This window comes from Schistocerca serialis, chromosome 4, assembly GCF_023864345.2.
Source record: "Schistocerca serialis cubense isolate TAMUIC-IGC-003099 chromosome 4, iqSchSeri2.2, whole genome shotgun sequence".
Lineage (NCBI taxonomy): Eukaryota > Metazoa > Arthropoda > Insecta > Orthoptera > Acrididae > Schistocerca > Schistocerca serialis.
In genome coordinates this window covers 549342359-549357310 of record NC_064641.1, presented here as the reverse complement: position 1 = coordinate 549357310, position 14952 = coordinate 549342359, and the positions used below count along the sequence as shown (strand labels likewise).

Genomic DNA, 14952 nt, shown 5'->3' with positions numbered 1-14952 from the left:
TAGTAGTTCCTGGAATCTGTTTTTTTATCCTCTACAGAGGTTTTTTATGTCATGAAATATTCTTTCAATTCTCCTAATGTTTCATGTGATATTTTTTTCTTTCTGTTTTTGAGGTTGATGGCATTTTCTCTGTTTTTGAGGTTGATGGCATTTTCTTCTGTTAGTGTACTTGAAACTTTAATCATGCTTGGTGTCTTTCTTCATAGAATTGTCACTTTCTGGAATCCACCGTGCATGTTTTCTTCGCTAGTTCAAGAGGTTTTCTTAAACTTGGTACCAGTTCTCCTATATCATCTTTTAATTTCATAGTATGTTGGTTCTTGATATGTCATTTTTAATTTAATTCCTCTGATCTGGATATTTCTCTGTTTTAAGTGTATTTGGCTTCCTCAGTAACTACTATATGTTGATATAAACATACATTCTCTTCAGAATTCTGTAACTCGTTGGCTGTTTTTGTTTATAAAGTTATTTGGTCTCTATTTTCCAGTTATACATACATATTTTCTTTGTTTCACAAGCTCAGCTATTGAAGTCTCCGAGTAAGATTTTTACATTTTTCTGAGCATTTTTATTGTACAGCTTTTATTCATTGTTTTAAAAATTAAAATTTGCAGCTCTGGCATGTGTCTGCATCTGTTTCTTGACTATGTTATGCCGTTTTTGTACAGGCACTATGAACAACATGCACTATCAATCACGTGACCACAGCAGCATGCTGCATGCATTTGTTTTTGACACTCGCTAATAATGCAGTAGTTATAACCTTCTGAAGAAGGGTACTAAGTGCCTGAAACTAGTTAAGGCAGTAAAATTTCTTTTGTGCAGTTGGTTGCTGGTTATTTCAATAAATACAGCTATAGTTGCTGAAGATACATGAAATACTAAATGTATGAATGTCTTTGAATATTGTATTTATTGATTATATGCACTGATTTTAAATATACAATTAGCCTTATTACCAATTTTGTCTTCTGAAACATAAACTCTGAGAGCTAACTCTGTCAGACAACCCCTGAGAACAGATTGTAAAATTATGATTAGTAACATTTTCTTGGGCAGTTGAGCAATACTTAACAGTGACTGCAGTTATTCAATTTAGATGCATTTGTTCACCTGTTCAGTCCTCTTTTGCTGATGCAACTATCCCTGTTCCTTTCCAGTACATATCTATGACTTTCTCAGTGGCCTATGCATTCCAAAGACAAAACTTACTACTCGCAGTTCTTCATTGGTGCACATAGCAAAGATGCCACAATGTTATTGAAACAGCTCATTGTGCAAGTGATGCCATCTGTTAGCATACAGCAGCACCTTCTCAAAATGTCTCTCTTTCCTTCGTGGGATTTTGAAATAAATGCAGTGTTCACCTTGTGTAGCAGTGTAAATACACTGTCATTTTTTGGAATGCTCTTATACATTCATAAACATTTTAGTTGATAATAATATATAAAATTTCATTATCTTGTTTGATTTCACATAAGGTAATCAGGAAACAACTCGAAGTCGGCCACTTTGTGAGAAATTATGGTATTCCTTTTGCATTTCCCTGTACAATAAATAAAAATATCTCATTTTTTACTATAGTGAGATTAAGCGAAATACAGAACCTCTTTTCTATTTATTAGATATTATTTCAGCCATATTTTCCTATTTCTTGCATGTTTATCATCAAATTACAAAATGACTGAAAATAAAAGGAAAAGAAGTACTTTAATGTTTGTTTTATTTTTCAATCAGTGAGCACTTTCACAAACTCAGATATTTTGAAAATGATGTACCATTCTCCACATCAGGCTGTCATGAACTTCCTTGGGAAACATTTTGTAACAAAACTGTGATCTGTGTCAGGAAACAGTTGTCAAGAATGAGAAGAATCCAAAGACAACACAGATACTGAATACAACTTCTTAAACAAATACAAACTGTAGGCAGTAACAAATGTATATAGCCAGTTCTGCTTTTGTAATATATCAGCTTTTTAAAATCTTCACAGCATCTGTATTGTCCCTCCTTCAATACAAGAGATAACAGTAAAGTTTTTGATTGTACCTCACGATACAGAATTATACTGTGATTAACCCAAGACTCCTGTGTGGTAGCAATTGCGATAGCTTTTTTCCATCACCATTCAACCTGAGTCAAGAGTAAACATTTTATTGTTTCATCCTACATAACTTTTCATGCAGGCTTGTATAAGCTCAATAAGGACTGAAATGAGTGTGGTATGGAAGAAGCCTTATTATGCTACGTCTGTCTGTAGCGGTTAGCATCAGAGCATACTATAACTGCTGACCTGTTGATGGTATGGAATAAGAAACAGGATTGTCATTGATGTGGGCAGTGGCATCATTCTCCCTCCCCGAGGCCAAACTATCAAGTCACAAGTTATTTTAATCGCATAATATACATGTGAAACAAGTGTGTGATATTATGCAATTACATTGCAATAGCAATGAAAACTCACTTACAATTTGGTATTTTGAAGCCTAAATGAAAAACTTTTTTTTATTAAAACAATATTTCTTTATACTTGTGTAAGAGAACCAAGAAATAAAACTGTAAAAATAAGAACACATCAGTTTTTATTAAATTATTCAGTTTAATCTCATGTTACGGATAAGACATTTTGCTGGCGTGCTTGCAAATCAAATCAGTTTTTGTAAATTGTTGATGGTGTACAGTAACCATTCGTTTTTATAAAACTCAAGTTTTCGTTTGGGTAAATCATGTTCTAAAATTTGATGGAGTGTTTACCTTTGTCCACAGCTTGAAGATGAATATGAGGAGATTGTACAAACTGTTAATTATGATCTCACAGCAGTTGTATGTCACGTAAGTGAATCTCGACATCCAGAAAGGAATAATCTTGTGGCACTTATAAATGTTCCATCTTCATACCATAAAAAAACTACCTCATCCTGTGACAGTCAGTGGTACATCTTCAATGATTTCACGTGAGTTTCCATTTCCTGAAATCTTATTTAAATTGTACAGCATAAATTTGTTAATACTATTATCCTGTTTTTTTCCCCATAATTATATTCACAGTTACACATTCAGAACAATGTTTATCTTTTTCCTCACATTTTTGAGGAAAAAAAACAAATTTCTGTCTATGGTGAAGATTGTGTGACTGATTCTAAAATGCGAAGAAGTTTATATAAACCACATAATCCTTATTAGTTTTGGCTATACACTAGCCACCTTCAGAATCTGTATTAAGAAAATGACAAATAGTCTATTAAAATCTTAAAGTCCCTAAAATTTTTGTCTGTTGTACCTGCAAGTGACCTAAAGTCAAAATCAAAATAAATGTTGCCCATAAATACACTTTATAGCTAACATTTGATGAAAAAATGTGTTCCTGACTTGTTTTCGTACTAAATGTGAAGGAAAAAAGAAACAACTGTGAAAGTTAAGGACAACCAAGGTGTGCATCCAAGTAATGTCTCATTTTCTCTAGTCTTTTTGCTAGACACCACGTTAATCCTTTATATGCCAAACTAGAACCTGGCACAACTTTAAATGTAAAAATAAAAATAAAATAAATTACATGAAAAGGATACTATGAAAAAGATTTTTAAGGTCAAATAGTTCAGGTGAAAATGAGAACTTACAATTCAATGAGAGAACATCAATGGAATATGGAACAGTGAAACTGAAACAACTACAATATTGACCTAGCCAACATATAAAAGGAAACACACTCTCCTCATGGTTAAATCTGAAATAAATGCAACAAGTAAAACACTATTTAAGTTGGATATCAAAAGAACAAGAGCATACTATAACTGCTGACCTGTTGATGGTATGGAATAAGAAACAGGATTGTCATTGATGTGGGCAGTAGCGTCATTCTCCCTCCCCGAGGCCAAACTATCAAGTCACAAGAATATGGAACAGTGAAAACTCGAAGCTGGAATACCAACAATACTAGGAAAAGGATAGATTGCTACTCATGGTAAATGTTACCTATTGAATTGCAGACAGGCACAATGAAAAGACTGTCACACATTACAGCTTTTGGTCAAACCTTCCTTCAGCAAAGACACATTCACACAAGAAAATACACTTCATGCACACACGGGCACTGCCACTGGCAGCCCAGGCCAGAATGTGACTGTCATGTGAACAGCAATCTGGAGTCGGGTGGAGAATGGAGTGCGATAGCAGGGTATGTGTGGGGGAAGGGAACACCTCTGTCTGTTGGGCCGTGCAGGGGGCTAGATGGCATCCTGATGAGACTGATAGGTGCAGCATCAGAAGGTGGGATGTGGAGGGGGGGGGGGGGGGGGATGGGGACTAATAAAGGTGAGAAGCAGAGAAAGGGAAAAGAGGGGCAGGTGCATTGGCAGAGGGTCGCACACAATGAGGGTGAGGGACATGAAAAGGGAGGAGGTGATAGGGCAGAGGGTGACGAACCTTGGGGGACGACGTAGGGACAGTAGGTTCTGTTGACTGAGGCCAGGACAATATTAGGAACAGAGAATGTATTGTAATGATAACTTCCATATAGACAGTTCAGAAAAGCTGGTAGTGGAGGGGAGGATCCAGATTGTCCAGGCCATTGAAATCAAGCATGTTATGTTCAGGTCCATGTTGTGCCACATGACCACAGTTTGGCAGTGGCCATCCATTCTGGTGGGCAGCTGCTTGGTAATCACCAATGTAAAAAGCTATGTTGTGGTTGCAGCAGAGCAGGTCTACAACATGGCTGCTTTCACAGGTGTCAGGGATTTGATGAGATTAGATAAGCCTGTGATAGGACTGGAATCTGGGTGGATAGGCAGGGTCTTCCACAGGGCTATGATCACTGTGGCAAGGAACTGGAACTGGGAGTGGGAATGGCATGATGATAAAGAAGGCATGATGATAAATACCCAAAGCCCTGACAAAGGATTTGGTTCAGTTGTTGCAGTACAGGGTGGTATTGGGTAAAAAAGGGGACACACTTTTCTAGCTTGCTCTGGGGGGGGGGGGGGGGAGATTTGCTGTGTGTGTGGGGGAAATGACATGGCAAATCTGTTTTCAGACTAGGTCTGGTGGATAATACCTTTTTATGAAGGCCTTGGTGAGACTTCTTGTCACTGAATATAATGCTATTCCTGGGTGGTCAGGCTGAAAGGGAGAGCTTTTATAATGTGGAGGGGATGGCAGCTGTCAGAATGCAGGTGCTGGTGGTGTTTGGTGGGTTTAATATGGGCAGGGGTGTAGATGGAGCCATTAGAGAGGAGGAGATCAACATCCAGGAAGGTGTCATGCCTAGCTGAGGAGGACCAGGTGAAGTGGGTGGGATGGAAAGTGTTGATGTTGTAAGGGAATGAGGATATGGTGTCTTGGCCATGAGTCCAGATCCTGAAGTTATCGTCAATGAACCTGAACGAGACCAGGGATTTGGAGTTTTGAGAGGCTAGGAAGGTTTCCTCTAGATGGTCCATAAACAGGGTGGCACATGAGGGTGCCATGCTGGTGCCCATAGCAGTGCCTTAGATTTGTTTGTGTACCTTTCCTTCAAAGGAGAAGTAGCTATGTGTTAGAATAAAGTGAGTTGTATGACAAATGAGGTAGTGGGTTGGAAGTCTGAAAGATGTTGGGAAATGAAGTAACCAATTGCAGGTAGACAATAGCCATGAAGGATGTTGGTTTATAGGGAAGTGGTGTCAACAGTGACCAGTAGGGAAGCAGGAAGTAAAAGGGGGCCACTTTTTGCACCATACAGTTATCTTACCTAAGTCATTTTCCAAGTCATTTTGAACATCTGATGACTTTACAAGACAGTAAATGACAGCATCATCTGCAAACAATCTAAGATGGCTACTCAGATTGTCTCCTATGTCATTAATATAGATCAGGAACAATAGAGGGCCTATAACACTTCCTTGGAGAACACCAGATATTACTTCTGTTCTACTCAATGACTTTCCATCTATTACTACAAACTGTGACCTTTCTGACAGAAAATCTCGAATCCAGTTGCACAACTGAGGTGATACTCTGTTGGCACGCAGTTTGGTTAGGAGATGCTTGTGGGGAATGGTGTCAAAAGCCTTCTGGAAATCTAAAAATATGGAATCATTTTGACATCCCCTGACAATAGCACTTATTACTTCATGAGTATAAAGTGCTAGTTGTGTTCACAAGAACGATATTTTCTGAGAGCGTGCTGACTACGTGTCAATAAATCGTTTTCTTCCAGGTACTTCATAATGTTCAAATACAGTAGTTGTTGTTGTGGTCTTCAGTCCTGAGACTGGTTTGATGCAGCTCTCCGTGCTACTCTATCCTGTGCCAGCTTTTCCATCTCCCAGTACCTACTGCAACCTACATCCTTCTGAATCTGCTTAGTGTATTCATCTCTTGGTCTCCCTCTACGATTTTTACCCTCCACGCTGCTCTCCAATACTAAATTGGTGATCTCTTGATGCCTCAGAACATTCAGAACATGTCCTACCAACCGATCCCTTCTTGTGGTCAAGTTGTGCCACAAACTTCTCTTCTCCCCAATCCTATTCAATACTTCCTCATTAGTTATGTGATCTACCCATCTAATCTTCAGCATTCTTCTGTAGCACCACATTTCGAAAGCTTCTATTCTCTTCTTGTCCAAACTATTTATCGTCCATGTTTCACTTCCATACATGGCTGCACTCCATACAAATACTTTCAGAAATGACTTACTGACACTTAAATCAATACTGGATGTTAACAAATTTCTCTTCTTCAGAAACGCTTTCCTTGCCATTGCCAGCCCACATTTTATATCCTCTCAAATTCGACCATCATCAGTTATTTTGCTCCCCAAATAGCAAAACTCCTTTACTACTTTAAGTGCCTCATTTCCTAATCTAATTCCCTCAGCATCACCCAACTTAATTAGACTACATTCCATTATCCTTGTTTTGCTTTTGTTGATGTTCATCTTATATCCTCCTTTCAAGACACTGTCCATTCCATTCAACTGCTCTTCCAAGTCCTTTGCTGTCTCTGACAGAATTACAATGTCATCGGCGAACCTCAAAGTTTTTATTTCTTCTCCATGAATTTTAATACCTACTCCGAATTTTTCTTTTGTTTCCTTTACTGCTTGCTCAATATACACATTGAACAACATCGGGGAGAGGCTACAACCCTGTCTTACTCCCTTCCCAACCACTGCTTCCCTTTCCTGTCCCTCGACTCTTATAACTGCCATCTGGTTTCTGTACAAATTGTAAATAGCCTTTCGCTCCCTGTGTTTTACCCCTGCCACCTTTAGAATTTGAAAGAGAGTATTCCAGTCAACATTGTCAAAAGCTTTCTCTAAGTCTACAAATGCTAGAAACTTAGGTTTGCCTTTCCTTAATCTTTCTTCTAAGATAAGTCGTAAGGTCAGTATTGCCTCACGTGTTCCAGTGTTTCTACAGAATCCAAACTGATCTTCCCCGAGGTTGGCTTCTACTAGTTTTTCCATTCGTCTGTAAAGAATTCGTGTTAGTATTTTGCAGCTGTGACTTATTAAACTGATAGTTCGGTAATTTTCACATCTGTTAACACCTGCTTTCTTTGGGATTGGAATTATTATATTCTTCTTGAAGTCTGAGGGTATTTCGCCTGTTTCATACATCTTGCTCACCAGATGGTAGAGTTTTGTCAGGACTGGCTCTCCCACGGCCGTCAGTAGTTCCAATGGAATGTTGTCTACTCTGGGGGCCTTGTTTCGACTCAGGTCTTTCAGTGTTCTGTCAAACTCTTCACGCAGTATCATATCTCCCATTTCATCTTCATCTACATCCTCTTCCATTTCCATAATATTGTCCTCAAGTACATCACCCTTGTATAGACCCTCTATGTACTCCTTCCACCTTTCTGCTTTCCCTTCTTTGCTCAGAACTGGGTTTCCATCTGAGCTCTTGATATTCATACAAGTCGTTCTCTTATCTCCAAAGGTCTCTTTAATTTTCCTGTAGGCAGTATCTATCTTACCCCTAGTGAGATAGGCCTCCACATCCTTACATTTGTCCTCTAGCCATCCCTGCTTAGCCATTTTGCACTTCCTGTCGATCTCATTTTTGAGACGTTTGTATTCCTTTTTGCCTGCTTCATTTACTGCATTTTTATATTTTCTCCTTTCATCAATTAAATTCAATATTTCTTCTGTTAACCAAGGATTTCTACTAGCCCTCGTCTTTTTACCTACTTGATCCTCTGCTGCCTTCGCTACTTCATCCCTCAAAGCTACCCATTCTTCTTCTACTGTATTTCTTTCCCCCATTCCTGTCAATTGTTCCCTTATGCTCTCCCTGAAACTCTGTACAACCTCTGGTTCTTTCAGCTTATCCAGGACCCATCTCCTTAAATTCCCACCTTTTTGCAGTTTCTTCAGTTTTAATCTACAGTTCATAACCAATAGATTGTGGTCCGAGTCCACATCTGCCCCTGGAAATGTCTTACAATTTAAAATCTGGTTCCTAAATCTCTGTCTTACCATTATATAATCTATCTGATACCTTTTAGTATCTCCAGGGTTCTTCCATGTATACAACCTTCTTTCATGATTCTTAAACCAAGTGTTAGTTATGATTATGTTGTGCTCTGTGCAAAATTCTACCAGGCGGCTTCCTCTTTCATTTCTGTCCCCCAATCCATATTCACCTACTATGTTTCCTTCTCTCCCTTTTCCTACATTCGAATTCCAGTCACCCATGACTATTAAATTTTCGTCTCCCTTCACAATCTGAATAATTTCTTTTATTTCATCATACATTTCTTCAATTTCTTCGTCATCTGCAGAGCCAGTTGGCATATAAACTTGTACTACTGTAGTAGGTGTGGGCTTCGTATCTATCTTGGCCACAATAATGCGTTCACTATGCTGTTTGTAGTAGCTTACCCACACTCCTATTTTCCTATTCATTATTAAACCTACTCCTGCATTACCCCTATTTGATTTTGTGTTTATAACCCTGTAGTCACCTGACCAGAAATCTTGTTCCTCCTGCCACCGAACTTCACTAATTCCCACTATATCTAACTTCAACCTATCCATTTCCCTTTTTGAATTTTCTAACCTCCCTGCCCGATTAAGGGATTTGACATTCCACGCTCCGATCCGTAGAATGCCAGTTTTCTTTCTCCTGATAACGACATCCTCTTGAGTAGTTCCCGCCCTGAGATCCGAATGGGGGACTATTTTACCTCCGGAATATTTTACCCAAGAGGATGCCATCATCATTTAATCATACAGTAAAGCTGCATGCCCTCAGGAAAAATTACGGCTGTAGTTTCCCCTTGCTTTCAGCCGTTCGCAGTACCAGCACAGCAAGGCCGTTTTGGTTATTGTTACAAGGCCAGATCAGTCAATCATCCAGACTGTTGCCCTTGCAACTACTGAAAAGGCTGCTGCCCCTCTTCAGGAACCACACGTTTGTCTGGCCTCTCAACAGATAGCCCTCCGTTGTGGTTATATACAGTACATGTGGTTATATACAGTATATGTTCCAAAACCCTACTGCAACTTGACGTTAGTGATATAGGCCTGTAATTCAGCAGATTACTCCTACTTCCCTTTTTGGTATTGGTGTGACTTAAGCAATTTTCCAGTCTTTAGGTACAGATATTTCTGTGAGCGAGTGGTTGTATATAATTGCTAAATATGGAGTTATTTTATCACCATACTCTGAGAGGAACCTGACTGGTATACAATCTGGACTGGAGGCTGGAGGCCTTGCCTTTATTAAGTGATTTAAGCTGCTTCATTACTCTGAGGATATCTATTTCTATATTTCTCATCTTGGCAGTTGTTCTCGATTGGAATTCAGGAATATTTACTTTGTCTTCTTTGGTGAAGGAGTTTCGAAAAATTGTATTTAATTGTTGTGTCTAGACAAGACAGCCTAGACACAATGAGAGGAAGCCGAAAGGCACGCGCTACGCTAAAGCAGGATGGCGTGAGGTCTGAAACAGGATATGTAATGAATGCTATAAAGAAATGTACGTACCTTCGGGAATACTTAACTTTAATCCATCCTTTAGGTACATCTGGAGATTGTGGCGATACAAGTGAGACTCTTTAGATACATGCAATGTTACTAATGGCGCCTTGCTAGGTCGTAGCCATTGACTTAGCTGAAGGCTATTCTAACTATCTGCTCGGCAAAGGAGCGAGGCTTCGTCAGTGTAGTCGCTAGCAAAGTCGTCCGTACAACTGGGGCGAGTGCTAGTCCGTATCTCGAGACCTGCCTTGTGGTGGCGCTCAGTCTGTGATCACACAGTGGCGACACGCGGGTCCGAAATGTACTAATGGACAGCGGCCGATTTAAAACTACCACCTAGCAAGTGTGGTGTCTGGCGGTGACACCACATTCCTCCCCCACAAATCGGCGAACGGTCGTGCTATAAGGCTTCCGCCCGCCGTGGGGAGGACCCCATGTTGACGTATGCGATGAGGTGGGGAGCCTAACAACAGGCGAGGCCGTGCCACCCGCACCCGGCCATTCAGTCGGAGGGGAGCTAGGAAACGCCTGAAAACTAGTCCAGGGTGCACGTCAACATGCGGTGCATGCGCCCGTAAAGAGACAGGAGGGGCTGAAGGGTCGACCTACATTGCGTCGGGGTACCCGACGCGCGTAGACGCCATGTGGTCCGGAGCGGGCAAGAGTCCCATGGCGAAGGACAGCTGGTCACGGGAAGCGATCGGCGGCGCGTGACCCAGGGAGGCGCCTGGCGGTTGCAGCGAAGCGTCCACTGCGGGCGGCGCCGGCTGGAGGACACGCGGCGGCGGCGGCGGTGCGGCGCCATGGGGCAAAATGGAAGGCAGCGTCGGTAACACCTGGGGATGAGGTGAGCCAGTAGATGGGTCCCCAGGGCGTTGACCGGACGGCACCGTCGCTGAAAGCAGACGGGGAGTGGCAGAACCCAGGCGATGACAGAGGCGCAGCAGATTGAGGTGCCGACGCACCTCACCAGAGGCCCCCAAAGCCAAATACATCGTGCGGCCGAGGCAGCGAAGAATGCTCCCTGCGAGCCAACGCCGTGAACCTCGATAGTTGCGATAGAAGACAACGTCGCCTGGAGCAAAAGCAGGAGTCTGCCGCTGCACAGGAACCTGATGCGGCGGGTGCAGCAAAGACATCACGGTTCGACGAGGACGACCGTGGAGCAACTCAGCCAGCGAGCGACCATCTCGGGGCTGAGAGCGATACGATGACAAAAAGAGCAACAACGCGTCCTCCCGAGAATGCGACTCTTTCAACTTCAACATCTGCGACTTGAAAGTCCGGACCAATCTTTCAGCGGCACCGTTTGACTGAGGCGAAAACGGCGCGGATGTCAGATGTTGAATACCATTGGCCGTGCAGAATGACTGAAATTCTGCGGACATGAATTGTGGGCCATTGTCGGAAACAATAGTGTGTGGCAGACCTTCATTGCAAAAGATAGCAGACAACGCTTGGATGGTGGCAGTTGAAGTCGTGGAAGACATCCGGACAACAAAAGGAAAATTACTGAAGGCATCTACCACAACCAACCATCTAGCATTCCAGAATGGACCAGCAAAATCGATGTGCAAGCGTTGCCAAGGGGAAGTGGCTTTCGGCCATGCAAAGAATTTCCGCGGTGGTGCGGATTGTTGTTCGGCACACGCCATGCAAGAAGAGCACATATTCGTAATCGCAGCATCGATTCCGAACCAAGTACAGTGCTGACGAGCAAGTTGTTTCGTTCGCACTATACCCCAATGTCCTTGGTGGAGAAGCCGTAAGGCAGAGGACTGTAACGAACGTGGGACCACGACTCTGGACTGATCATTATCAGAACGCAACAACAAAACACCACGTCGTACAAAAAGTCTCTCCTTGTGAGCAAAAAATCGGCGAACCAACGGATCCGCGATCCGAGACTTTGACAAAGGCCATTGCGTAGCAACAAAACACCAAACGGTAGCAAGGACCGGGTCAGCAGCTGTGGCTGTAGCTACACGACAAAAATCAATCGGAAACGATTCGACCACGTCATCAGTTTCCGCATCAATGAACATGCAAGCAAGTTCGGAAGAATCGAATGCTCTATCCTCAGCAACAGGCAAACGGGACAATGCATCGGCGTTTCCGTGCTTAGCAGTGGACCGATACAAGATATCGTAGCGGTACTGCGAGAGGAAAATAGACCAGCGAATGAATTTCTGCGCTGTACGCGGAGGTACAGGCTTGTTTGGATGAAAAAGCGATGTCAAAGGTTTGTGGTCCGTGATGATGGTAAAGTGACGACCATACAAGAAATCATGGAACTTAGTAACACCAAACACGAGAGCCAAAGCTTCTTTCTCTATCTGTGAATAATTTCTTTGCGCAGATGAGAGCAATTTGGACGCAAAGGCAATAGGGCGATCATGCGATCCATCTTTGGGCTCAAGCACAGCACCGATCCCGAAATCCGATGCATCTACCATCAACAAAAGGGGTTTCTGGGGATCGAATGGCGTAAGGCAAGTATTTGAAAGCAACGCCGATTTCAACTGGCGAAAAGCGCGTTCGCATTCCGTCGTCCAGGCGAACGGAACACCTTTACGGCGTAAGCGATGAAGCGGAGCTGAAATGGAAGAGGCATTGCGCAGAAAGCGATGATAATAGTTAATTTTACCCAACACACTCTGTAGCTGCTTCAAATTCTGCGGCGATGGCAAGTCTTGTATGGCACGGAGGTGTTCTGGACTGGGATGGATGCCTTGGGCATTGATTACATGTCCCAGATATGGCAAGTCACAAGCAAAAAACACACATTTGTCCTTCTGCAAGCGAAGACCATTTTGTCGTAAAACCTGAAATAATGTTCGAAGATTTGCTAAATGTTCATCTGCTGTCTTCCCGGAGATCACAATATCGTCCAGATAGTTCGCAGCAGTAGGGACCGACGCACAAACAGTTCGTAAATATTGCTGAAACAATGCAGGGGCGGATGCACACCCGAATGGCAGTCTTTTGAATCGGTACAAACCAAGATGCGTGTTAACCACCAAGACGCGCTGGGATTCGGCGTCCACTGGGAGTTGCAAGTACACATCTGCTAGGTCCAACTTCGAAAAGTATTTACCCGGGCACAGTTTATCAAAAAGATCTTCCAGGCGGGGTAAAAGAAAAGTTGCAGTCACTAGTTGTGGATTCACAGTGGCCTTGAAGTCCACACTAAGTCTCAATTTTCCGGAAGGTTTTGGCAAAATTACTAAGGGTGAGGCCCAGAGAGAAGCTTGCACACGTTCAATTACACCTTGTGATTCTAAATCGTGTAATGTTCTTGCGACCTCATCACGCAATGCGTGAGGAACATTGCGCGCTCTGAAAAATTTTGGTTGCACGTTGACTTTCAGTTCCAAATGTGCTTCATAGTTCTGAGCGCAACCTAAGCCCAGTGCAAAAATGTCTGCAAATTCCGCACACAGACGAGAAACACTGTCTGAAGGCACAGTCTGATTCACTGATAGGACCTGATTTACTATAGACATGTTAAACAACTGAAATAAATCTAAACCAAACAAGTTCACTGCAGTAGAAGAACGAATTTGTTTGTCCCTTGTATGTTGCAAGAAGAGTGCACTGTCCTAACACAGGGATCTGCTGTCCTGAATAACTAGTGAGCCGAACATTTGCGGCACGCAACGGAGGTTTGCCCAGTTGGTTGTACGTGTCGTGATTGATCAATGAAACTGCAGCTCCGGTATCGAGCTGGAATGGTATGACCTTGCCATTAAAGTCCAAATCTACAAAAAGTTTATTGTCCTGCTGACGACAAGAGCGACTGTCTCGTGCAATTTGAACTGATACAGGTACAGCATCACTTGCTAATTGACGTGATTTCCGGCGACGTCGACGCACACTTTTTGTGGGACAAACACAGTCACTGTTTGAGAAAGTGGCACTGGACGGTGTGGAATTAACTACATGAATGTCCATGGGCGAAGGTCCACGAGCACGAGCCTGAGTGTCCTTGGTTCGATTCCGGCGTGAAGCAAAGGGCCTGGAATGAGTAAGAGTGACTGATCGGAGCTTTTTCTGGCAAACACTTTGAACATGTCCTTTTTTATGACAGTAAAAACAAAGAGCTTGGCGTGACAGGCAATTGTCACGCGAATGTCTAGTTGCACACCGCGGGCATGATTTCACTGCATTTGCATGCTTGCGCGGCACACGTGGAGAGCTAGGCGGCAGCTGCGCAGACGAGCGCGAAGGCTGTTTACAGTTCCGTGCAGCCCGCCCGGCGGGCCTGTTAATGTGACGCACGGCTGGCGAAGTTTCAAATGATTCCTGTGCAAAGTCAAGTGTGTCTTGTCTATCTAATATGTCTATCACTTGTTGAAGGGAGGGATTAACTAGTTTCAAAATCTGTTCCCGTATACGAACATCACAAAGGTTCTGTGCTATTGCATCACGTACCATAGTATCTGAATAAGGGAGTCCACATTCACACTCAAAAGCACAATCCCTTGTAAGGCCTTGCAATGTTGCAACCCACTCCCTATTAGTCTGACCGGCCGTACGTTTCGTATGAAAGAAAGTATACCTTTTTGCAACTACATTAACTGTTTCGTTGAAATAGGCGTCCAATGCCGACAAAATTTCTTCGTAGGACAGAATTGCTATGTCGCGTCGGGGAAATAATTTCACTATCACACGGTACGTTTGCACCTCTACACAAGACAATAAGTGAGGCTGCCGCTTGTTAACCTTGAATTCTGTAGGCGGCGAGATGAAATCCAAATTGGCGTGACCACTCCGTCCAGCTTTCCATAGCTGGGTTAAATGGCCGGAACTGGGGTGCAACAGCATGTTGAGGCTGCGGTAGCGGTGAAGCGGCGGCTGCTGCATCGTTTTGCATCGCACGTTGACTCTGAACGAGATGTCCAAGGGCATCCAATAACGCCTGCGTCTGCTGATTCTACAAGCGATAAAATTCGGACAGTACATCTGGCGAAGCCAT

The 14952-nt window shown here is 42.8% G+C and overlaps 1 protein-coding gene across 4 annotated transcripts in view; it reads left to right on the top strand.

Annotated features, from left to right (window-relative positions):
* LOC126475276 (PAN2-PAN3 deadenylation complex catalytic subunit PAN2) overlaps positions 1–14952 on the top strand; it is a 320263-nt gene that overhangs the window by 239298 nt on the left and 66013 nt on the right. For all 4 annotated transcript variants that reach the window (XM_050103030.1, XM_050103026.1, XM_050103025.1 and 1 more), the window contains one exon: positions 2770–2957. In XM_050103030.1, the coding sequence (XP_049958987.1) occupies positions 2770–2957 (188 nt within the window). The remainder of the gene's footprint in view (positions 1–2769; positions 2958–14952) is intronic.